General features: G+C 39.4%; 1 protein-coding gene across 5 annotated transcripts; it reads right to left on the bottom strand.

Annotated features, from left to right (window-relative positions):
* Positions 1 to 10,581: 10,581 nt before the first annotated feature.
* Positions 10,582 to 26,950, bottom strand: ZNF286A (zinc finger protein 286A). Of its 5 annotated transcripts, XM_053570380.1 has the most exons (7): positions 26,489 to 26,518; positions 25,916 to 26,098; positions 25,723 to 25,826; positions 24,958 to 25,046; positions 22,258 to 22,372; positions 21,019 to 21,111; positions 10,582 to 12,064 (listed from the first exon to the last, which is right to left on the bottom strand). In XM_053570380.1, exons 5-7 carry the CDS (start codon positions 22,343 to 22,345, stop codon positions 10,833 to 10,835), a joined length of 1,413 nt encoding a protein of 470 aa, XP_053426355.1. In that variant the 5' UTR covers positions 22,346 to 22,372; positions 24,958 to 25,046; positions 25,723 to 25,826; positions 25,916 to 26,098; positions 26,489 to 26,518; the 3' UTR covers positions 10,582 to 10,832. The 5 variants fall into 5 exon arrangements, with proteins under 5 accessions (XP_053426355.1, XP_053426352.1, XP_053426353.1 ...); XM_053570377.1 differs by lacking the exon at positions 25,723 to 25,826 and having other exon boundaries at positions 26,485 to 26,950; XM_053570378.1 differs by lacking the exon at positions 25,723 to 25,826.
* Positions 26,951 to 27,094: the final 144 nt, after the last annotated feature.

Below are 27,094 nucleotides of genomic sequence, written 5' to 3'. Positions count from 1 at the left end.
CAAGTGTGGTAGTATTCTATTCGTCTTATTTTGTGAGAGTCCATTGCTTAGTTTTATCTTTTGCATCAGTGTGGAGGTTAGGTTCTGTCCTTTATTTTCTGAGTTCTTACTTTGCTGCTGATCCATTGTGGTGGTCATTGTGCAGAACAGGTTGAAGTATTTCCTGTAGAGCTGGTCTTGTTGTTGCGAATTTCCTCAATGTTTGTATATCCGTAAATGATTTGATTTCTCCGTCAATTTTGAAGCTTAGCTTAGGAGGGTACAGAATTCTGGGCTGAAAATTGTTCTGTTTAAGTAGATTAAAGGTAGATGACCATTGTCTTCTTGCTTGGAAAGTTTCATTAGAGAAGTCTGCAGTCAATCTGATGGATTTGCCCCTGTAGGTCAACTAGCGCTTACTCCTGGCAGCTTGCAGAATCTTTTCTTTTGTCTTGACTTTGGACAGGTTCATCACAATGTGTCTTGGAGAAGCTCGGTTAGAGTTGAGGCGACCTGGGGTCCGATATCCCTCTGAAAGCAGTGTGTCAGAATCTTTGGTGATATTTGGGAAATTTTCTTTTATAATATTCTCTAGTATGGCTTCCATTCCTCTGGGGCATTCTTCTTCTCCTTCTGGAATTCCTATAACTCGTATGTTGGAACGCTTCATAAAGTCCCATAATTCTGACAGTGAACGTTCTGCTTTCTCTCTCTTCTTTTCTGCCCCTTTTACTATCTGAGTTATCTCAAAAACTTTGTTTTCTACCTCTGAAATCCTTTCTTCTGCATGGTCTAACCTGTTGCTGATACTTTCCATTGCGTCTTTAAGTTCCCTGGTTGACTGTTTCATTTCCTTCGGCTCTGCTATATCCTTTTTATATTCTTCATATCGTTCATCTCTTATTTGATTCTGTTTTTGAATTTCCTTTTGGTTATTTTCCACTTTATTAGCAGTTTCCTTCATTGTTTCCATCATTTCCTTCATTGTTTTCAACATGTGTATTCTAAATTCCCTTTCTGTCATTCCTAACATTTCTGTATAGGTGGAATCCTCTGCAGTAGCTACCTCATGGTCCCTTGGCGGGGTAGTTCTGGACTGGTTCTTCATGTTGCCTGGAGTTTTCTGCTGATTCTTCCTCATGGGTGATTTCTTTTATCTGTTTACTTGCCCTAATTTTCCTTTCAATTCCTCTTGCTCTTTAAGTTCTTGTGCCTGTGGACTAAGGGTTACAGGACCAGAAGGGTGAGAAGGTTTAAGAGCAAAAAAGCGATGAAAGAAAGGAGGACCGAGTGATAAGAAAAAAAAGAAAAGAAAAAAAAGAAAAATAGAGAAAGGAGAGTGGTTGGGTGAAAGGAATATTGACAAAAAGAAGAGAGGCACAGAAAGAGGGAGACAGAGCAATATAGTTGTACAGTAGGGTACTTTGATACACCCTTAAAAAAAAAAAAACACCTTCTGGGGGTTCCTGGTGGGGTGGTTCCCTTGAGGTCAGCAGCTCTTTGCTAACCTGATCAGACACAGTACCCCACCTCCACCAAGTAGAGAGGAAAGACAAAAATGCTATAAATCAAACCAAAACAAGCAAACAGAAAACTTTACAGGATAAAATTGGCTGGAAAAACCAAATAATAGTGGTAGAAACACTAACAAAAATGAAGTTCTGATTATTGAAATAGGCAGCAATGGGAAATTATAATTAAACTAGAAAAATTGAGAAAGAAAAAGGATCTGTATGGAAAAGGTTGAACTTAAAAAACAAAACAACAATCTAGAACGTCAAAATAAACAAAAAAAACAACCAAACCAAAAAAAAAAACCAAACAAACAAACAAAAAAAAACACACATGCAACCAAAAACAAAGCAGTATGTATATGTTATTGAATATTGTGTGGGCAACACGTGGTCTTCTGGGGTATGAGATGTCAATCACAGTTCTGATACGACTGGAGGCTGCTAGTTTCTCGAACCCCAGCAGGTAGACACCCTGAATCTCTCTTCAGCCCACTTAAAAGGCACTTTGAACTTGTTCACTTACTGAGCAGAAGCTTTCTCAGGGAAGTGCTTGTTGCTGGAATCACTGCTGAAGTGGCTATCCACTTACCCTGTGTGTCAAAACTGGTCTCCCTCTGCCCCCGAGGGTTAGGGCTGCAAGGCGGCTCAGACCCCGCCCTTAGGCTACTTGGTCGCTGGGTTACCAGCTCCCACCCAATTCCAGCTCTGCGACCCTGAGGGCGGAGCTTGCCAGGGCAGATCGCTCACAATGTCTGCCTGTGACCCAGAGCCAAACTCTATTAGCTCCGTCTGGCTCAGCGGCTCAGACTGGGGCCCTAGACAAAGGCCAAAGTTCTCCGCACTCCCGCTCAGGCTCTCCCCAAGGCAGTTCAGCTGAGTGCCAAGTCCAAAGACACCAAAACAGTTCACAGGTAAGGCCTTTCTGGTTTGCAGTCTCGCTGCTACTGAACTTACAGTTGTGGGTGGGATTAGGCGGATTGAACACACGCGACCACTTGCCGGTTTTCCACTGTTTTAGTCCTCCTCTTGGGGTCCAGAAGTCTCTCGCTGACTCCCTGTATCCTCTCAGGGTTGATGATAGGCAGATCCCACCAGCCAGAGATGCCTGGAGTCCTATATCCCCAGACTCACGGTGCCCAGATGCAAGGAAGCTGTTACTCGGCTGCCATCTTGCTCCACCCTCCGGCAGATCTATTTTTAGATCTTTAAGTGTTCTCCATATCTCTTTCCAAAAGGAATGTATTAATTTGCATTCCCACCAGCAGTGCAAAAGTGTTCCCTTTTCTCCACATCCACGCCAACATCTCTGGTCTTGGGATTTTGTGATATAGGCTAGTCTCACTGGAGTTAGATGATATCTTAAAGTAGTTTTGATTTGCATTTCTCTGATGATTAAAGATGATGAGCATTTTTTCATATGTCTGAAGGCCATCCGCCTGTCTTCTTCAGAGAAGTTTCTCTTCAAGTCCCTTGCCCAGCCTGCAATGGGATGGGCACTTGGGTTTCTTCCATGACTTAGCAATTATGAATTGAGCTGAAATAAACATTCTGGTACAAATGTCTTTGTTACATTGTGATTTTTGGTCTTTTGGGTATAAACCTAGTAAAGGAATTATAGGATTGAATGGCACGTCTATTTTTAGGTTTCTAAGTATTCTCTGAACATCCTTCCAGAAGGAACGTATTAGTGTGCATTCCCACCAGCAGTGTAGAAGTGTGCCCTTTTCTCCACATCCACACATCCACACCGACATCTCTGATTTTGGAATTTTTGTTATGTGGGCTACTCTTAATGGGGTTAGGTGATATCTCAAAGTAGTTTTGATTTGCATTTCTCTGATGATTAAGGATGATGAGCTTTTTGTCATGTGTTTGTAGATTGTGTGTCTGTCTTCTTTAGAGAATTTTCTCATCAAGTCCCTTGCCCACCCTGAGATGGGATCACGTGTTCTTTTCTTGCTAATACGTTTGAGTTCTCTGTGGATGCTGGTTATTAGACCTTTATTGGAGGTATAACGTACAAATATTTTCTCCCATTCTGAGGGCTGTCTGCCTGCTTTACTTACTGTGTTGTTGGCCATGCAGAAGCATTTTAGTTTGATCATGTCCCAGTAGTGTATTTTAGATACTGCTTCAGTTGCCTGGGGAGTCCTCCTCATAAAATATTCACCCAGGCTGATTCCTTCAAGAGTTTTCCCTGCACTTTCTTCAAGTATTTTTATAGTTTTATGTCTTAAGTTTAGATCTTTTATCCAGTGAGAGTCTATCTTAGTTAATGATGAAAGGTGTGGGTCCAGTTTCAATCTTCTACAGGTTGCCAGCCAGTTTACCCAGCACCATTTGTTAAATAGGGAATCTTTTCCCCACTGAATGTTTTTAATTGGCTTGTCAAAGATCAAATAACGGTAAGTAGCTGGATCCATCTCTTGGTTCTCTATTCACGAGTGGGCCAGTGTGGAGGCCTGGAGAACACAGGAGGGAGGATGCAGGGTTGCACGGCTCCTGCCGTTCCTGGTCACAGCATGAGGAGGCCTGGTGCTTGTGGGTCATGGGTCAGGGTTCGTGGCGCAGCTCTTATGGAGGTCCAGGCAGCACCAGGCCCAGGAGTTTGAGGTTGCTATGAGCTGTGATGCCACAGCACTCTACCCAGGGCAATAGCCCAAGTCTCCAGTGTGCCCAAACTGTCTCACTCTGCCCCTAATGCTTAAGGCTGTAAGGCAGCTCAGTCCCCACCTTTAGGCTGCGCAGTCACTGGGTTACTAGGTCCCACCCAATCCTTGCTCTGGGATCCTGAGGGTGGAGCTTGCTGGGGAAGTTCTCTACAATGGCTTCCTGTGGCCCAGCTCAGTGACTCAGTCTAGGGCCCTAGGCAATGCCCAAAGTTCTCCACACTCCTGCTCAAGCTCTCCCCAAGGCAGTTCAACTGAGTGCCAAGTCCCAAAACACTGTAACAGTTCACAGGTAAGGCCTTTCCCATTTGCAGTGTAACTGCTGCTTGTACTTACGGTTGCTGACGTGATTAGGTTGATCGAACACACGCAACCACTTGCCAGTTTTCCACTGTTTTTGTCCTCCTCTTGGGGTCCAGAAGTCCCTTGCTGACTCCCTGTATCCTCAAAGGGATGATTATAGGCAGATCCCACCAGCCAGAGATGCCTGGAGTCTTATCTCCCCAAACTTACTGTACCCAGTTGCAGGGAAGCTGGTACTCGGCTGCCATCTTTAATCTGATCCTCTAGTGTAAATGTTCTTATGTAAAATAAAGTGTTAGTGCTGGTCTAAGGTTCTTTGACATTAATTAAAACTATCTTTAATTTTTCAGATGCATAATTATGTCAAAATTAACTGACCTGCCTTTCATTTGTGTTCCGTATGTGGAATCTTTTCTGTAGGATCTGTAGTAAAGTAAACTTGAGTCTGAAGCCTTTTTTTTCCAGTTGAAATTTTATGTAGGACATTTAGCTCTGTATCAGATGACACCCCTTGTTGTCTTACTACCTTTTAACCAGTTTTCACATGCCCAGGATTTTTCACTAATGAACTACTGATAACACTATTTGTAAGTCTTCCCATTCTTGTCTCTCAAGGGTTTTTTTGCTTTAGAAAGTTCATCAGATCATGTCTCTGTTGGGCTTATATTCTCTGATGGGTAGATGTCGGGGATATCAACCTATTCTCTGATGAGTGGGAAAAGACAGAAACTCTGGTTTGTATGGAACTTCAAATCAGTCCAAAAAATGTTCACGTCTGGGCGGTGCCTGTGGCTCAGTGAGTATGGTATGGCCCCATATTCTGAGGGTGGTGGGTTCAAACCCAGCCTCAGCCAAACTGCAACAAAAAATAGATGGGTGTTGTGGTGGGCACCTTTAGTCCCAGCTACTTGGAAGGCTGAGGCAAGAGCATTGCCTAAGCCCAGGAGTTGGAGGTTGCTGTGAGCTGTGATGCCATGGCACTCTACTGAGGGTGATAAAGTGAGACTGTCCCTAAATAAATAAATAAATAAATGAATAAAAATGTTCACATCTACTAAAAAAGGAGGACAGCCCTATGTGACCTATACTGGAGAGATTCTGTTGATTTTGACTTGTCATCAAGGTTGAAGAAATAAAGCTGCAAGCTACCTGTGTATCTGTGTCTATAAACGAGAAATGCCGTCGTGTGTGTTTTGAATATTTTCCTACAGTTAGAGGGCTTTAGTAAATTATGTTATGAAGACTTTTAAAGGAATTCTGATGAATTTATAGAGAGTAATAAAGGTTTTCATAATGTAAGGAAACTCAAAAATTCCCAGAGAAGAGACTAAACTTCAAATACTCTGTGCTTGCCTTTTAAGGAAAACAAAAATAAAACTTCTAATAGAAATACTATTTTAGAGAGATTTTTATATAAGAATCCAAGTATCTATAATGGAAGTGAATCTATAAACATCAGACTGGTTTGATAATTTTGGTTTAAAAAGCACCATATGTATCTTTTTGAATTTTATCAGTGTGGAATATACTGTATGTATATATTTTATTTTTTGTAAGACTTGGATTTGTTTTCTCGTGGAAGGGTTAGTTAATCTAAACTTCTTATACTTGTTTTTCTTATCAGCTAAGTTAAATTCCTGCCACATGTTTAAGATTATGAAAAAACTGTAAAACAAGGGTGGTGCCTGTGGCTCAGTGAGTAGGGCACCGGCCCCATATACTGAGGGTAGGAGGTTCGAGCCCAGCCCTGGCCAAACTGCAACAAAAAAATGGCCGGGTGTTGTGGCGGGTGCCTGTAGTCCCAGCTGCTGGGGAGGCTGAGGCAAGAGGATCACCTAAGCCCAAGAGCTGGAGGTTGCTGTGAGCTGTGTGACGTCATGGCACTCTACCGAGGGCGGTAAAGTGAGACTCTGTCTCTAAAAGTAAAATTGTAAAACTACATGTTCAATTCCATTGAATTGTACTTGTGACATGCTTTTTGATCAACAATAATAATAATTGTTATATTCTATAGTTAGCTTATACATAATTTCTTTAGATATTTAGTAAACTTTCAGACCTGAACTGATAATATATTGAATATACATATTATTGTATGTTCTGATAACATATTGAATATAATATACAATTATATATTTATAACTGATAATATATTGAATATAATATATAATTGGATTTTGTTGTGAGCATGCACACGCTGTTGCTGGTCTGTTAACTCAGCTCACTAGCACAAAGGGTTAGCTGGGCCTACAGTTACTCTGCCTTCTCCTGGATTTTTCTTTAGTTTCTCAGACTCCTAGCTCATGTTTAGCTCCATGAACTCAGGTTTCAGTTGAGGGATTCCACCTCACACTTTTGAAATCCAAGCCTGCTTTATCCCTTGTTTACTGCCTGCAGTCCTGGGGGATCAGAGACAGAGTCAGCTTTGCAGAGATGGCTTCCTTATCTCCAACATTTCTATAGCAGGTCTCTTTTTATCCCCATTACCTCCAGGGAGGGTCATTGCTGAGAAGTGACTGGTTTCCTGGGTAATATGGAAATATTTTATGTTTGGTCCTTCATTACATCTTAAAACATGCTTAAGTCAGGAGAATTTGAAAGCAATTTACAAAAGTCTCTGACAAAACATATATGAACAATATCTTTATTGACAACAAGCCAATAAGAGCAGTTGAATTTAGTTTATAGATAACAAAGTACACCTGAAATGCATAACACAACATGTAGTCAGGTTGACTGTCAGGCATTAAAAGGGCAAACACCAAAATGTCAAGGGCCAGAGTTCCCTGTAAAACTAGCTTGGAGCAAATCCACTAACACTATTTAAACTGCAATCAGTTTGCAAACATGAGTCTCTAGAACCATCAGATAGCTCTGGGGCAAGTGAAACTTGGAAGAAAAAATTCATGTTCTAGGAGGTCTCAAGAAGTCTGTGTGGGGAATAGCACCAGAGGGAAGCAAGAGCAGAAAGGAGTGAAGCCCTGTCTCTGTGAGCCAGAGAGCAGGGTGGCCACAGTTCATCGGTCAACAAAAGGTGTAGATTACATTTACTGTTTCTTCTTCTTCTTCTTTTTTTTTTTGTAGGGACAAAGTCTCACTTTATAGCCCTTGGTAGAGTGCCATGGCATCACACAGCTCACAGCAAACTCCAACTGCTGGGCTTCAGTGATTCTCTTGCCTCAGCCTCCCGAGTAGCTGGGACTACAGGCACCCACCACAACGCCTGGCTATTTTTTTGGTTGCAGTTCAGCTGGGGCTGGGTTTGAACCCGCCATCCTCGGTATATGGGGCTGGCGCCTTACCGACTGAGCCACAGGCGCTTACCTACATTTACTTTTTTAAGTCATTTCTACTGACTCATCCTTAGCCACCGTCTCCTGCACACATATACAGCGGGAAGGTGGCGGGGGGGAGGGACTTTCTATATAGTGATTTATTGTGTGCCAGGTCTGTTATACATGTTGTCTTATTTAATCCTCATGACAACCTTATGAGAAAGGGATAATTTATTCCCATAGTTGAAACCCAATACAGATAAAGAAACTGAGATTCAGAAAGAGTAAGCAGCTTTTTAAGGCCACATCACTGGCTAATATGAGGGTAGCAGAATCAAACTCAAACTTTGAAAAGCCCAATTTGTTCTTATTTTCTTAGTCAAATTTTGGCCTCCAAATGAATTTCTTTTTACTCAAGTACTTGGCACACTGAAAAAGTTTCAGTAATTTCAGTTATCTTAATGATATATAGTAACATCCTTGGGTTAGGAGTATATTGATACATCATTTCCCATCTCTTTTATTTCCTAATTCCAATTCTCTCTTTCTCTCACACACACACGCACATACACTGTGGCAACCTCAAAAGTAGAGTGACAGGACTATTGAGTTACTGAGCAGCAGTGCCACTGAGAGTGTTTATCTGCCCTGCTCTGCTTCCCAATTTGGCCTATGAGGGTAACTACAATGGTTTTACTATCTACTGAAGGATAAATTCACCGCCACCACTTTTCCATTCCACCCTATTTCTCTGACTGGTTTAATCCCTCTATCCCACCTTTTGACATGAATGCTCTACCACAGGGGCTGGTAAACATTTTCTGCAGAGACAAATAGCACCTCCTTGGGCTTTTTGGGACATATGATTCTGTGGATGATGAATGCCACCCTCAACCTTCCCAACTCCTGTGTTGAAGCCTAACCAACTATGTGATGGCATTAGTTGGGGCTTTTGGGAGGTGATTAGGTCATGAGGGTGGAGCCCTCATAAATGTGATCAGTGCCCTTACAAGGGGCTGAAGAGACCAGAGTTCCCCCCTTCTACCATGTGAAGATACAGCAATAAGGTGCCTTCTAATAGCCAAGAAGCAGGCCCTCCCTAGCTCCTGAATCTGCTGGTGTCTTGATCTCCGATTTCTCAGTTCCCAGAACTGTGAGGAGTAAATTTCTCTTTAGAAGCCACCCAGTTAATGGTTATAAGCCCCCAAACACAACGTGTGCTGCAGCTACTCAACTTCACCATGGCACACAAAAATAGCCAAAGACAACATGTAAATGAATGAGTGGCTAAGCACTAAAACCTTTTATTTACATAAATACATGGGTGGTAGGCCATAGTTTGTCAATTTCTGCTCTTAAACCCTTACTACTGAATAATAAAATAATAGAAGAGCTGAGCCCTTTCCCCTGTCATTCTCCTACCCTGACCTCTTAAATACTGAGCCTTCCCCACAATGGGACCCCCTTCAATGTGTTCTTTCTTGTTCATTCTAAAATCTCTTCATGAGGAGTCCTTTCACTTGTTTCCTCTGATTTCTACCATTGCTGGATTTATACTGCATCCACCGTTAATGACTGTAGTTTCTGGTAACTCTTTTGTAAACTCTACCCCCCTAATTTTCCTCAGTGATTAAGTCTAATTAGAGGGAATTGTAAGTTACAGGGATAATGTGGAAATTGCAAAATTTTGGACTGGTCAGGAAGGATAGAATTCAGGGGAGAAGAGGAAATCTGTGATTAATGATGTCTTTGGTATCATTTTCTATAGTTTTCTTTTGACCATGTAATAGAATGACAATAAAAAATGACATCTGTTTTACTAAGCATTTATTTGAGCTTTGCTTTTGTTTCTAATCCCACTGTTGGTCTATAGTCATCCATGTAACTGACACTAGTACATCACTGTGGTTTCATGTCTATCTCCTTTAGGGCTCTGGGGTAAATACCAACCAACATATAGAGAACAAGAACACCAACATGGGGGCAAATATGAAGGCGAGAGAGATGGCAACCCCTTCATGAAGGGAAGCTGCTTATCTGCAAGTGAGTCACTTAAGGACTGTCCTGTGAGCTGTTTTCCACACCTGACAGGACAAAGTATGGCCTGGTGTCTAACAGTTGCTTCAGTTCTTCTTGTCTGGGACCCTAAATATTGAGCCCATCGACCTTTCAACTCTCCATGTCCCTGGCTTTTTTCCCCAAGTGACAGCATAGCTTACAGAAAGCTGAATAATGTAGAGAAATGAAGTCTCTCTGACACCGCGATTATAGAAAACTAAGGGTCTATTTAATGTCAAGAATAAAAAGGAACAGGAATTTGATTAACAAAATAGTCAAGATCTTGACACATTTTCTACTTCAGGGTTACTCCCAGGGAAATGGAAAATGAAAGGTCTTCACAAAAGAGGGATGACAATTATATACATCTATCACCAACATAATCCATATGAACACAACTTAGAATGTTCTGTATATAAAAAGCTATGTTCATCACATTAGACAGCAGCTTTCAGAGAGGAAGGGAATCCCAAACAGCGTTCAACTCTTAATCCTTTAGTTTTTACAATTAATATAAAAGGACATTCCCTGGAGGAATAGCACCATCTGAATATCTAGATCACTACCAGGGATTCAAAGAGTAACAAATAAAACTGTTGTGTCTTCCTGACTATTACATAAACACTAAGGCTAACCTACCATATAAAAATTTTATTACCAAGTGAGAGGCTGCAACAAAGCTCTGACATGACCAAGAGAGGGGAAAATTAGATTTCACAATGTTTATACTGATACACACACACACACACACACACACACACACACACACACACACACACACACACACACAAGGATTTCTTCAGTTTCTGTGAATACCTATTTGAGAGGTTGGGGATTAAAATTTGGGAATCTCTAGCTTAAAATTTTGATAATTATTAAATTAATAGAATAAGGAAGTCAATGACTCAAAACTTATGCAAATAAAATTAGATGTAGAGAACAGACCCACACGTCTGTAATATGGATCTTCCACCAAAAACTCAGGTATTTACTGATAAAACAAACTTACATTTCTTCACATTCAGTAACCTTTTTTAGGGTTGCTCTTCAGCATGAATTCTTTGATGTCTGATGAGGGATGAACTGCACTTAAAGCTTTTCCCACACTCACTACATCTAAAGGGCTTCTCTCCAGTATGAGTTCTCTGATGTTGAATGAGAGCTGATGAATGAATGAAGGCTTTCCCACATTCATTACATTTATAGGGCTTCTTTCCAATATGAATTCTTTGATGCTTAGCAAAATTTGAACTCCGACTAAAGGTTTTCCCACATTCATTACACTTATAGGGTTTTTCTCCAGTATGAATTCTCTGATGCTGAACAAGATGTGTACTCTGACTGAAAGTTTTTCCACATTCACTACATTCATATGGCTTTTCTCCAGTATGAATTCTCTGATGCTTAGTTAGGGATGAGCAATGGCTAAAGGCTTTTCCACATTCTTGACATTTATAAGGTTTCTCTCCAGTATGAGTTCTTTGATGTTTAATGAGTGCTGAGGAATGAATGAAAGCTTTATCACATTCATTACATTCATAAGGCTTCACTCCAGTATGAATCAACTGATGCTGCACAAGATGTGTACTTCGGTTAAAACCCTTCCCACACTCACTGCATTCATAAGGTCTCTCTCCAATGTGAATTCTCTGATGTATTGCAAGGGATGAGCTTTCTGTGAAGGTTTTCTTGCATTCACTGCACTCAAAGAGAATTCTAGTATGAGTTCTCTGATGTTTAGTTAAATTAGCTCTGTGGCTAAAAGATTTTCCACATTCATCACAGGTATATGGTTTCTCTCCAGTATGGACTCTCTGGTGTCGAATGAGCACTGAATGGTAGGTGAAGAGTTCACCACAATCATTACATTTATGAGGCTTTTTCTCTTTACAAGTCCTCTGCATTTTTATTAAGTTTGATTTCTGTTTCAATCTTTTTTCAAGTGAATGAAAGGCACAGGATCCTTTGGGAGTTCTGGGGTCAGTCACAAGGACAGATTTCTGACTGAAGTTCTTCCAGTATACATCATGCTTATGATCTCCTTCTTCAGGGAGTGAATTCACATGAGCAAGCATTTCCCTCAAATGTCTTTCCTGATTTCCTTGCTGATTCTCTAACCAATTTTCACATTCAACAGCTGTTTCAAAGTTGGAGTCATAGACACTCTTCTTTGTCAGTCTGTCTATAAATGCAACCTGGCATGACTCTTCTTTGGAAAAATCCTGCATTGAAGCTGAATCCTTGCTCTTGGGTCTAGCCTCCACGTCTGAAAGACATTGGAAATGCAAATTCCTTTGTTTTTTTATGTGTTCAACAAAAATGCAGTTCTGAAATAGGTAAGAAAAGTGAATAGCATGCCTTCACGGAACAAGTTGATTTGACTCTCGATGGTGACTTGCAAAGATGGAGGGAAATAAATGTTCTGTATATGTAGAGAAAATGAGTACACTCTATATAAGGAAGTCAGAAGACGGGAAAGATGACCAGACAGAGTGAAGAAGAAGAGAAGCAGATGAAGTAATCTATCAATGGATGAGTGGGCAATAAATACAACAGATCAGGAAGGAGAGAAACAACTTTATATACAATAGCTACTGTTGTAATAAATATCTATACAGTTATTAATTTAGTTTAAGAGTACTGTTATGACTTCTAAGTTTCCAGGCTTTTAATCCTATTCACATTCAAATGTACATTGTACTGCCAACTTTTAATCTTCCTATGAATGCTTTTATGATATGTCCCGATCTAAAATTTCCTATGATCACCCAAAGACATAAAGGCAAATATAAGAAATGATACATGCACAAGGCTGCAATGCTAACTGAGGTAGCAAAGACAGGTACCATCTTACATATCCAGCCACAGAGAAATCATTGAATATATAGCACATACATGCAATGGAGTACTATACACTTTTTTAAAAATGAGAAAGATCTTTATATGTTGCTATAAAGTGATCACCATGCTATATTAACTTAAAAAAATGCAAGGTGTAAATAAGCACACACAGTTCACTACTTTCTAGCGAATCAAAAAGGGGAGGATACAAATATATATATATATATATATGTATATATATATATATATATACACACATATATGTATGTACAATTAAGTTTGAGAACTCATCCCAGAGAAAGTGCTACATACCTCACTGCTGGATATCACTATAGTCACCTTCAAGGTACTCCCCTTGGGAAGCTATGTCCCAATACCAGTGCCTAGTCCCCACCCTCCAAAGCAATTTTGGAACACTTTTTCTGGAATGGCTAGCAGAGCTGTCATTGTATGTCTGACAATTAAGTCTGAAAACTCTTACTAAAAAAAGTGCTACACCTCACTGCTAAATACCATTATGGCCACCAGATATCCAAGGGGAGTACTTTGAAGGTGACCATAGTGATATTCAGCAATGAGGTATATAGCACTTTTTCTAGGATGAGTTCTCAAACTTAAATGTCCAACCTTGTGTATGTATGTATATATGTGTGTGTATGAATATAAAATTTGGTTATATTTTCAAAAACCAAAAAAAGGATAAATAAAAAACGAATAAAAATGTTTACCTATAGGGAAAATATCACAACAGAGAAGAAGAGAGGGGGCAGGGATGAGAGCTAAGTCTCTTTAAATATGTCTGATATAAGTATATGGAAATTGTTATCATATACGTAGTTAAACTATTTAATAAAGATAAAATCAATAGTGTGGTTCAAGGGAATAAACATCAGTGAAATAGAATAGCAAATAAACTCAAATATATATAAGAACTAAGTAATATGAAGCTGATATTTTGGTCAATGAACAAAAGATTTGTTTTTTCCCAATATGGCGCCATGGCAACTAACCATTTAAAAGAAAATTAAGTTAGATGTGCTGCTCATTTCACATACCCAAGTAAATTCTATTTCTTACCTATCTGGTCATCTTCTATCCATTTTATTCAACAAATGTTTATTGAATGTCTACTGTGCTAGTAACTAGGGAAAAATGCAGTCACTGCGTATGGAGGAAGAGAGAATTTAATCTAACACTCACAAATAAATAAATAAATAAAAAAGTGTACCTGTTGAAATACTCTGAAATAAAAGCCAAACGTGGCTATGAGAAAATACAAGAGAAGGCATAAGAGGGGAAGGCTTCCCTAAAAGAAGTGGTTCAGTGAATGGAATGAGATTAGTGTTGGACTCGGTGTTGGAGTGAATGTTTCAGGTGACAGGTATGAAAGCATTGGTGTAAGCATTACTGGTGGAGCCAAGAGGAATAGTCCAGAAAAGCATAGGGGTTAGGAATATGGACTCTGTAGGCTCAGCGCCTATACCTCAGCAGCTAGGGCACCAGCCACATACACCAGGGCTAGTGGGTTCATACTCAGCCCAAGCCTCCCAAACAATAATGGCAACTACAACCAAAAAATAGCCGGGTGCTGTGGCAGGCGCCTATAGTCCCAGCTACTTGGGAAGCTGAGATAAGAGAATCGCTTTAGCCCAAGAGTTTGAGGTTGCTGTGAGCTGTGATGCCATGACACTCTACCAAGGGCGACATAGTGAGATTCTGTCTCAAAAAAAAAAAAAAAAAAAGTGTCAAACGGTCTATGAAACCAGTGTATGGTGCCCCACGATCACATTAATGTACACAGCTATGATTTAATAAAATAAAAAAAATAAAAAAAGAAAAATATTTTCTGTCTATAAAATTAAAAAAAAAAAAAAGAATATGGACTCCGCAATCATAACACATGAATCTGAATTGAAGGTCTGCCACTTAACTATTTTTGTTATTTGGGCAAGTTATTCAACCTTTCTATTTCAGTTTCCTTATCCAAAACACATGGCAATAACAATACCCACTTCATAAGGGATAATAACACTACCTACCTCATGAACATTAAATAAAAACATTTATGAAACACTTACCCTGGGAGACTATAAGTTAAAAACTGCTTTCAAAATAATTCAGATATTATTTGCCTTTTTCTTTTTTTTTGTAGAGACAGAGTCTCACTTTATGGCCCTGGGTAGAGTGCCATGACATCACACAGCTCACAGCAACCTCCAACTCCTGGGCTCAAGCGATTCTCTTGCCTCAGCCTCCCGAGTAGCTGGGACTACAGGCGCCTGCCACAACACCCGGCTATTTTCTTGTTGCAGTTCGGCCGGAGCCGGGTTTGAACCCGCCACCCTCGATATATGGGGCCGGGGCCCGACCCACTGAGCCACAGGTGCCGCCCTATTTGCCTTTTTCATTGTCTTCAGATTTTCATTGATATCGCAAAAAATAATGGCAGTAAAGCTGCTCATGACTTAGCACAAATCAAGACAATGATGCCAAACTTACTAGTAGCTATTATATTCTGTCCCATCATGTATTCTGTTGCCAACTTCACTTAAAAATGTCTAGGAAAGCAGCAAACATTACAAATTTCATTAAATTTTAACCCTGAGTATATATGTCTTTTTGATATTCTGGGCTGATAAAACAGGAAATATTCATAAGGCAATTCTGTTCATACTAAACTACAATGGCTGTCTTGAGGAAAACCACGCGGTGATCATTTCAGCTATGAGCTGAAGTAGCCATTTTTCTTGTGGACTACCATTTTTATATGTGAAAAAATAAATGAAAGACAAACTATGTTATCCATGTTGAGTAGTGACAACTTCTTAAAAATGAACAAAGTGTGTAGAGGATTAAAAATCATACTTATACAACAGACCCCAATATCATAACTCATCTGAGGAATTGCTGAGAATAAGACATTCTCCTGGCAAGCCTGGAAACCTCTTATCACTTGGCAAGCCGCCAAGTGACTCAGTAATCCCGGAGGAGCAAAGATCAATCCTGTGGTAGTAAGGGTGATGTTAAACAGCAAGCATTTTATGGCAGTTCCTTGAAGAATTAGTGAAGGAAATTGCATGTCGTCTTTTTGGAAATCATTTCCTTGAGTACATAACTTTTTACCATCTTTTGTTTACCCACATGAGATCATTTTCTTGAGCACAAAGCCCCTGAAACACATGGTCCCTGAGTGTGCAGCTCCTGCATGTCTTTGCTTAGTAATCTTTCTGCCCATTATGTATCTTCTGAATAAAAGGACTCAGTGAGAAGTGCTCAGTGCAACCCTGCACCTATGGTTAGCCTCACCTCTTGCAGCGTGTACTGTCAATTTGTGTCTCATGTGATCATTTACGCGGTTGTGACAAAAGTGAGCTTATCATTTCAAGAAAAACAAGTGAAAACAAAATATAAGCTTTTAGGCAGAAATTACAAGGTTTGGAAAACTTTCATCTACTAAGAGCTTGACAGATTCCTAAAATTTAAAGACTTTTCTGATAAGGTAAGTTAGGAATTAAAAATTGTGATTTTAAAAAATATTGTACAATGTCAGGTGGTGCCTGTGGCTCAAAGGAGTAGGGCGCCAGCCCCATTTGTACAATGTCAAATATCAACATGGAAGAGCTGCATGATTTAGTGAACTGAGTTTTGCTAAATGATCAATAGATTTCAACATAACAGAGTCTGAAAAATTTATGTATATTAAGAAACTACCACTTGTTCCGTTTTTAAGTTGTTTCAAAGAATAACCATGATTATATAAAAAAGCTATAAAATATTTCTTTTTCCCATTTATCTCTGTGTGATACTGGATTTTTTTTACACACTTCAACAAAATGTATCACGACAAACTGTGTGGACAAGCAGTTGTGAGAGTATGATTATCTTCTATTAAGCCACACATTAAAGAGATGTGCAAAAGTATAAAGTAAGGCTATGCTTCTGACTTTTTTTGTTTCAGAAAATAGTATTTTTTTCATAAAATTATCCTGTTTACAATTGTTAATTTTAAATAAATTAGCTAAAATCTTAAATATTTCTGTTTTAATTTCTAATACAGTAAATATTAATAGATCTGTATAACACATATAAACAAAACTTTAAGGTCTTCAATAATTTTTAGAGTTATACTCAGTCCTCTGATGCCAAAACATTCAAGAACTGCTATAATAGAGAACAGAAACAGAGGGAGGGTAGCTGTAAGGTTGGAATAGTGAGTAAAAGCCAGATTTTGCAAGATTTTGTAGGCCTCAAAGATTTTGTCTGTTATCCTAAAAGCAATGAGAAGCCAGTGGATTGTTTTAACCAAAGGGATGACAGGGTTGGATCTGATTTTGAAAACATCACTCTTGTTACAATGTAGGGAATGGAGTATGAGGGTGAGCAGAGGAGGACTTGGGGGGATTATCATAGCAGTCCAGGCAAACAAAAGGGATGTGAAGCAACACTAACAGTGAAGAAATACTTAGAATATAAGTGGGTAAATACAATGATGAATTGAATAAAGATGAGAGGGAGAAATGTAAAGACTGCTCAGATTTCTGGCATGTATGCTTTGGTAAGACAGTGAGTATCACTAAAACAAGTATCAGAAAAGGGTCGTGTGGGGTGGGGACCATGGACATATTTTAGATGTTCAGTTTTAAATATGGTATATTGAAATGTCTTCAACATCTGCAAAATCAGTTACACAAATGTTCAGAACAGTAGCTCTGAAGAGAGGTCTAGGATGGAAATATAAATTTGGCTCATCTAGATAGAAGGTAATTGGTTGTGTGAATGATGAAGACTACTTCAGGAGAAAGCAGATGCTGCCAATAGGTGACCAGGTGGCCAAACCTGACCCCAGACAAGTTTTCTATGGCTCACACTGTTTATACAAACTTTTAAAATTACTTGCCTACATTTAAAAACAGGAAGATTTCACAAAGAGATGTAAATTTGGGGTTTCTCTTGAAAAAACCTGGGTTTTCTCTTGAAAACACCGAATGACAACCACTACCATTTAGAGCAGGGGTTGGCAATTACAGCCTGCTGCCTATTTTTCTAAATAAAATGTACTGGAACACAGCCATATCCATTCATGTGTTTTGTCTAAGGCTGCTTTCATACTACCGTGGCACGTTGAGTAGTTGCATAGAGACCATATGCCTTATAAAGCCTAATTATTTACTACCCAGCTCTTTGCACAAAAAGTTTGCCAGCATTGAGCTAGAGCTGATGGGGTGATGGCCACTCCCTTGGGTTGAGGCCTGTGCTCTTCTGGTTTACTAGTTCCCACCCTGCTTGCTTCATTCAACTCAAGTTTATGACTCCAGGTATCCAAAGGGAAGGAAGATTAAAATCAAATCTTGAGCAATTCAAACATTTAGCTGTTCAAAAATGAAGGTTAAGGGGTGGCGCCTGTGGCTCAAAGGAGTAGGGTGCTGGCTCCATATGCCAGAAGTTGGGGGTTCAAACCCAGCCCTGGCCAAAAATTGCAAAAAAAAAAAAAAAAAAAAAAAAAAGAAGGCTAAGAAGGTACACCCAGAGAATTAAGAGGCAATTCTAAATGGATTAAGGACTTGAAGGCAAAATTAAAAAAACAAATCTATTACAAAACAGAGGCAAATATTTATGTAATCTTGGGGTGAGAAAAAAAACTTTTTAAGCAGTACTCAAAAGGCAGAAAATAAAAAATGGTAAAACATCAAATTTGTACACCAAAATATCTCAGCAATGGAAAGGAAAAAACTAGAAAAAATATCACGGCAAAGCATTAAAACCTCATCTATGAAGAGCTTCTATAGATTACTAAGAAATCAGCAATATCTCCAACAGAAAAGAAGGGTGGTAAGCAGGCAAGCCACAAAAACTGACAGACCTACAAAGAGAAACAGACACATCCATAACCACAGGGAAAGATGCTGAAACTAAGTATCTAAGAACAAGATTAAAAAAAAAATTCAGGATTTTCTTTATGAGATACACACATAATCAAGTATAAAAATTAAAACAGGTATAGATAAAGTAAACCAGAGAGTCTAGAAACAGATACAAGTATATACAGGAGCTGGGTTTACCACAGTAACAAAAGATTATTTAATAAATGACGTCAGACAGGCTTTATGCATGGAAAAAGATACAGCTAGTTTCCTATTTCACACCATATATACAAAAATAAAGACCTGTAAAACAAAAGTTGGACATTTTAGAATAAAGTACAAATTACCTTTCTGACATGAAAGAAAGACAATTCGCAAAAAGCAAACAATAAAAAAAACAAATCTGATAATAAAATTTAAAAATTCTATATGCCTAAGACATAATTAAATAAGTCAAAGGTTGGAAGGACCAATGTTTTCTCACTGATTTGTAACACACTTTAGACACTAATTCATGAACAAAAGTATTAGTATTTAAAGTATATAAAGAACTCCCAACAAATCAAGAGAGAGATGTGACTAGCCCAATTTTAAAAGGTGGGCAAAGGATTTCAACAGGTAGTTCAAAAAAGAGGAAACCTGAATAGCCAATAGGCATGAAATGCTCAAAGTCACTTATATTTATTACCTAGACAAATTCAAATTAAAAAAATATGAATTATTCTTGATCACCCACAAGATGATCAAGTCTGACAACATCAGACCTGCTGATAGCCGATAGTTGGCCCGGATGATGACAGGAACTTGGCAGTTCCTAGTAAAGCTAAATATGTGATGATTCCTTAAGACCCAGTAATTCCTCTTCCAGTCATCTACCATAAACCAGGTCTCAAGATGAACATAAGGAACAAATAAAAGGATGACCACTGCAACTGTTACTGATGGCAAAACAGTAAGAATAAACCATTCAGTTTATTCACACATGGTCTTTTGATGGATTAATAGCAAAATACAATATAAAGTTAAAAAAACAGATTGTAGAAGGAAAGGTATAACAAAATATATTGTTTTATGTACATATGTATGTGTGTGCACATACATGCACATACACCTGCAAGTATTGGAATGATTCACACCAACTTCAGGATATATTGGCTACTTGTAGAGAAGGCAGAATAAAAAGACTATAACTGTACACTTTTTTTTTTTTATTTCTTAAGAATTAAAAGATATCACATACCCATAGGAATGGGTAAAATGAAGACAGACAATATTAAGTGTTGATAATAAGCATGTGGAACAAGTAGAACTCGCACTCCACAGGTGGGAATGTACTTGGTACAATGACTTTGGTAGTATCACCTCTTTGGCAGTATCTACCAGAAGTGAACATGAACCTATCCTATGACTCAACAATTCTACTTGTACATATAAAACCAAGAGAAATGCATAAATGTGTTCACCAAAAGGCATGTGAAAGAATACAGATAACAGCATTATTCATCTAGCCAAAGCTAGAAACTACCCAAATGCCCATCTTCAGGAGGATGGATAAACAAACCAGCATACTGACACAAGGGAAGATTATACAAAAGTGAGAACGAACGAACTACGATGACATGCAACAACATGGATGTATCTGACAGTTAAGTTCAGCGAACAGAAGCCAACCTAAGAATACACACAATACATTTCACTTATAGAAAGTTCAAGAACAGTTAAAACTAAACTATTGGCTGGGTACACTGGCTCACACCTATAATACACAGATACATACAAACAATGGAATGATTCACAACTTCAAGATACACTGGCCGAGGAGGGAGAATCTTTTGAGCTCAGTTCTAGAGCAGCCTGAACAAAAGCAAGACCACATCACTATTAAAAACAGAAAAATTTGCCAGGTTTGGTGATGTGAGCCTATAGTTTTACCTACTTGGGAGGCTCAAGTAAGAGGATTGCATGATCACAGGACTTTGAGGTTGTTGTGAGCTATGATCACACCACTGCCCTCTAGCCAGGGGCAACAGAGCAAGGTGCTACATCAAAAAACAAACAAACCAAAAACCAACCTACTATGTTACAAGTTAGGATAAGGTTACCCATGGGAGGAGGAAGGTGACTGAAAAAGGGTATAAGGGTACTTCTGGGGGTGCTGGTAAGGCCATTTTCTTCATCTGTGCACTTAGTTACATGAATGTGTTCAATTTGTAAAACTTCACAGAACTGCACAATTATGATGCTTTTATATATTTTATATTGAGAAAAAAGAAAAGAATATAGAAAACAGGCAAATGAGGCAAAATATTAGTATGTGTTTAATCTTGGTGATGAATACATACATGGTACATGGGTGTTATTTTATTTTCTGAATTTCTGTATATATTTAAAGTGCTTTAGAATTAAAAACACAGTAGCCACAGGCACCTCTAATGCTCTTTCTTATGTACTGAAGAGTGCTGCTTCCTCACTGCCTGCTGGGCTATCATTTCTGAAGGTTCCTACCTATCTGACTCACCTGAACAGATACTTTTGGGGGCTCTTCTCTCAAGCTTCAATGGTTCCTTTCCATTTTCCAAACTGTAATTCTCAGATTTTGAAACTGGAAGCCCTGTTCATTTAAAAAAAAAGAAAGAAAGAAAGAAAGTAAAAAGAAATTAGACTTAGCTATTTGTGATGGGCAACAAGATCTATCCCAGAGTATAGTCCCAACCCCCCTCCCACAAAGAAGACAAGATATTACAGGACGATCTGGAATAAGCTCTAAATGGAGCTTAAAATATCTGCAGCAAGAGTCTGGGCCTGGTAGAGTTAAAGTGGGTTTATAAAGACAAATATTTTTACATGTTAAGAAAGAACACAATTTCTTTTAATTTTCTTATTTTGTGCAGAAATTTCAGAAAGATTACAGATGAGTCCTTACCTTAGGAAAGAAGATGGAGGAAGTGGGAATTCAACAGCAGTGCCACAAGATTGTGATCATGGCAGTATAATTAGGATTTTTGTCTTCTAATGTTTTTCCTTTCCTCCTTCATTTACTAAAAGTCACTTCCTTTTTTAAATTTCAAAATATTAAGGGGGTACAAATGTTTTTGTTACACAGACACTCTGTATAATACTTAAATCATAGAAAAGTCACTTTCTAGTGGTGATTTATTACTTGAGATTTGGGAGGTGTTAACATGGTCCCTTTTAACACACACACACACACACACACACAGTGGCTGGCACAGGATCCAGAACTGGCCAGAGAGTACTCTTTTTCGCTTAGTGATTATTTCACTGATGAACATATGACTCTGTTTGCTGAAGCTCATGGGATAGAACCATTTTCTCTTTTTGCTTAAGTCTTTAACTGGAAGAATAATGCAACCCTAGGGCTGCCAATGGCCATCTTTGCCACATGGACAGATACTAAGAATAAAGCTAATACAGGGGAAAATCAAGCCAATTTTATGGTTAAAAATACATAAAACATATTCCTGATAATATGTTTGATTTTCTGAATTAAGATTTTTTTCCTTTAAGATATGAATTAGATTTCTGTCATTTGAATTTAAAGCATCCTGAAATAAAACAAGCATCGACATGCACCATGAGCCTAGAGCAGAAACAGATTTTCTCTAGGCACCCACAAATGACTACTTTTTGACTCCTGAATACAAAAGTGAAGGCTTGGTTAAGCTATTTGACATTTGATAAAGTAAGGATGTCCCCATAAACAGATTCCAAAGTCACAATGAGAATACATTCTTACAAAGCGAGACCAGGTTCCTATAGTTCTCCAGCATCACATCCCTTTGTATAGGATCCAGCTTCCCCCACTCCTCTGGTGTAAAGTCCATGGCCACATCCTTAAATGTCACTGTTTCCTAAGAAACAAACATAATTTTGCTCACCATCTGATTTGATGACATCCTTTCATGCTCAGTTTCTGCTGGCCCTTGAGCAAAGGCCCATGATACACTCAACAGGGGAAATGACTGTGATAAGTGATATGTAACCTGAGAGTATTCAGATTCCAAATATTCTATGTAGAGTCACTTGGTATCAATGATGAGCCAGGCAATTCAATATGAGAACCAAAAGAAGTAAGACCATGGTTTCTCTCTTGAGATACTAAAAATTTTCTGGGGAATTAAGTATTAATTTCATGAACCAATAAGTCAACAATGTAATTTGACAATTTACAGGTAAAGGGAAAAAAAAAGCATGTCTGCATAATTCCCCTGTGAGTCCTCAGTAAAAACTAGAAGACTCAATCTGGCCAATCACAAGATGAACTGTAATTTACAACTTGTGAATGGACAAGTTATGAAATGAAAAGACTGGCAGTGAGCACCAAATCCAGTTAAACATGGAATTAATTCAAAGCAAAAAGTATTCAATTGGAAAATGACAGCAAAAAGAAAAATTAAGGTATGGATATAACTCACAAATTTTTATGTGTAAAATATCATAAGATTATATTTCTGTAAGATAAAAAATACAAAATCTTTAAGGAGACAGAGTCATGTCAGTATTTAATATGCCCCTTCAAATAAAATCATACAATGGAAATAATTTTCCAAGGTTCTGAAATAAATACTAATTGTCGTAGCTGGAGAGAAAACAAACTTTATGCAAATATTCATAATGAATAATTTTCATTTCAATTATTTTCAATAATTGTGAAAAGTAACTAAATAAGTAGGAGGCTGCCTCAGCCAAGTAGCTGGGACTGTCACATGTCTGGATACAATAGTTTGAGCTCAACAGAAAATATGGAAAAATATACATCAAACTGTCACCCTCAGTAGACTGAATTTGGGTAGAGAAAGAGTATTATCATAACATATCTTTATGTCTGTACTGTTCACCTTGTTACAATGAGCAACAACTAAAACTTTAATATTTAAAAAATCTAATAAGTAAAAGATAAAAAATAGCCCATGCAAATTTCAATAAGAAAAAAGTTACAAGATTAGCATTAAACAAAAGCTAGAAACATGCAAAATAACAAAGAGTTTTTAAAAATTTCCATAAAAGGTACAATCCACCCTGATGCTATTACAATTTTAAATCTCATAACAAAGAATACTAGAAATATATGAAGCATTCATCCTTCTTTGGGTACCTGTACCCTGAGTTCCCTCCAGCCACTATGCCTGGCCACTTTTAGTCTGTATAGTTCAGGTAATACTGACTCTGGCTTATGGGTGGAATCTGTTTTTATGTGTGTGCGTGTACACAGAGTAGTTCCATAGAGAACTAATTGAACTTAGGTCAACAACTTGCTCAGTCATGGGCCTAACACCTCATTAGAGCTGATCAAGCACTTTTGCAGGAATTTCTACAAGAGAAGCTGCCATTTTTCTCTGGTGCTTCACATGGGAAGATGTAAGCCTAAACTTGTTTGAGGATAGTTCTAGAAGAAAAACCTGCTTGAGAGCAAAACACTTGGAAAGAAAAGGTCAGTGAAATGGAGAGAACAGTTTTTAATATTACTGCTTGAGCCCTATATCTAGACTTTATTGCTTAAGCCAGTTTGAGTTTTTATCAGCTGTAAATTAACAGCTTCTTGACTAAAAAAGTCTTCAAGGGTAATGTAAAGTAGTTGAGAAGCCAAGGCAGACAGACAAGTATATAAAGGACCCTGAGAAGTCACTTATACAAACACTACCAATGTGCAGTATCTACTTTTTATACTTTGGATAAAAGAAAGATTGAGTGAGTAATCTTTGGGTTGTGGTAAGCTATACCCACCATGGACAGCTCCTTTTTTCCTACCCAACATTTTTAATGACCATTTTCAAACATATAGAAGTTGAAAGACAAATACAATAATCACTCATATAGTACAATCGCCACCTAAATCCAACAACTCTTAATATTTTCTATTTTCTTCCTTTGGGAAGGAAGGGCAACTTCTTAAGAGTAACTTGCAGACATGATAATACTTTAGCATTCTTCTTCTTAGAGTCTGGATTTTAATGTTAACTCTAAAATTAAGCCTTCATTGGTTTTCTTTTTCCAGTATTCCTTTGAACTATTTATTATTTTTATAATTACTTCAGCATTCAAAGGGCTTTCTTTCTTAAATTCTAAAGTTACATGTTTGCATTTTTCTCTAGAGAAACAAGTTTTAAGAAGTATACATTATCTTTAGAATAGTTTCCCACATTACCAAGCACAGACATTAGCATAATAGGCTAAGAAAGGGAAATGCTACTTACTCGTATGTTTAGGGACAATAAATACTAGACAGAGAAGAAATTCATCTAGTATTATAGGTAAGCAGGATACACATAATACCCTAATACCGAATCTATTAGTCCCTCAAGTAGTCTCTTAGAATTAAAACTGAACTTTCTAGATTGGCTCTAGTGGACAATGAAACTCCGTATCAAAAAGGGAGTGCATCTGTATTCTGAGAAGCAAAGTGTAGTTCCAATAATCTGTGGAGACTCACACTCACCTGGGATCTGGCTGTGAGGCACAGAGCTGCTGCTTCTCCCTCTCCTGGGCTCTCCTCTGGGGAAAGGGGAGAATCTTGGGAAGACAGAGCTAAGGACAAGAAAGCATTAGTGACTAGTGACGGGGCCAAGAAGTAACTTACTACTCCGATTTACAAGTCTAAAAATCCCTTTGCCATACTACATGAGCTCCCTATAAACACTGAGACTTAAGAGAGCCCAAAACAACCCACCACCTCCAGCGATCATGGCAAATGTAGTGGAATGTTGTACTGGGGGGTTCAAACTCAGTAGCTATAATTATAACACATTCTGGAAGATGGAAATCTCTGATCTAGAAATTAGGTGTCAGTTAACTTCCCAGCTTAATCTGTACTAAATTAATGTCAGAGAAATAGGCTCAGTGATCCTCTAAAATCACCCTGCAAACCTATGTATAATGTAGATTTCTGGACCCAACCTCAAAGTAATTTTCTTTAGGTTAGTCTAAGGTGCCATCTAAAAATCTAACAAACCAGGGAAATTCTGATGTAGGTAGTTACAGATTACACTTGAAGAAACACTGGCCTAGTGGAACTGGAAGTCAACCACTGACTACTATGCCTGTTTTCTTACATGTGCAACAGAATATTTTTGCCAGCCAAAAAGTTTAATCCTCTCCCCACTGATGGAGACTACAATGAGGTAATCACACGGAAGAGCGAGGGAGCAGATGAAGTAACTGAGGCTACACTGATTGATGCCTTGGAAGGCAACATTTCACTCACAATTTTAGGGTGGCTTTGAAGGCTCCATTATGCGCCCCGCTGCAGTGGAAAGTGGGGTGACCCCATGCTAAGTCTTCCAGTCGCACTCAAAAAACCCATCCATCCTTGAGACAATGGAGACAGACAGCCGTCTATGCCAAGAGCTTCCTCCCCTAAGACAACCGTCTAAGTTCAACCTTGCGGCAATTCTCACCTCTTTTCTCTGGCACTTGGGCCAAATTCGTCTCCATGATCACTACCTCCTCCTTGTCCTGAAGATCTTGCTCTTCACCCCAGTTCGACCTCTCTGGGCAGACTAGTAAGAAGTCCCCTGGGAGCTCTGCCGGTAAGTCTCGGTCAGGTCTTGCTCTCCGTGGAGCCCGCCTGGCGCTGGAGCCTGGGGACCCGGGACAGCATCCTTGAGGCTGCGCCCTCAGAGGCCAGTCCTGCCACTCGGAGCTCGCCCGGGGGCCACCGAGCGCCGGGAAGAGGTGGCGCTGCGCCTGCAGCCGAGGCACACGGACGACCGCCGCCACGCTCGGGACACCGGTCCAAGCCACGTCCGCCCCGCCCCGCCCCGCCTCGCCCGCCGCGCGCCCGCCGGCACCGCGCTCGCACCAGCGTCCCCGCCGGGAGGGATTCGGGCCAGAGGGGATGGGGCTCATAGTCCGCCCTCGAGGCCCCTTCCACGAACGCGCACTCCAGCCCCGACCCGGCACGGAAAGCCTCCCAGGGGCCACCACCGAGGCCGACCGGAGATCAGCATCTGAACAACCAACTCACCTACCATCCCAGCCTGACAAAGGCTGCTAACTTCTTGGGCCGGCTCGGAGTCGCGCATGCGTAAGAAGGAGCGGCCGCTGACTGGCGGGCCTCATTCCGCTCGGAACTATGATTCCCAGAAGCCTCTGGGCGTCTCCCAGCGCCGTTTCCCAGCAGGTGGGAGCTCGCGTGACGCGTTGGGAGAACTGGAAGACCCGCGAGAGGACCTCGCGAGATTACGAGGCGCATCTCTTGTGTCTAACCCCGGAGAGGGGAGGGGCTGGAGTAGCTCTCGCAGAGACTGTCTGTGCTGGTCTTCGAGCTTTGTCTAAGCTAGTGCCTTCAGGATGGTGCTGAAATCACGCTGATGTACGAATATTCTCAACTCTGTTTCTCACAATTTATCACCAAATCCTATTTATTATATTTCTTACCTCTCCAGTTTTTTCATCTCTCTCCATCCCCCCTTAGTTCAGGCCACCACCACTAGGATTACAGTCACAGCCTCCTAATTGGATTCCCTAACTTGGGTTTTCTCTCCCAAAAGTCTGTTTCTGGCTGTAATCACTGTAAAGCAAAAAAAAAAAAAAAAAAAAAAGGGACATTACTGCTTAAAATACCTTTCAGTGGC

This window comes from Nycticebus coucang, chromosome 18 (genome assembly GCF_027406575.1).
Source record: "Nycticebus coucang isolate mNycCou1 chromosome 18, mNycCou1.pri, whole genome shotgun sequence".
NCBI lineage: Eukaryota > Metazoa > Chordata > Mammalia > Primates > Lorisidae > Nycticebus > Nycticebus coucang.
This window is presented reverse-complemented; position numbering and strand designations above follow the sequence as displayed.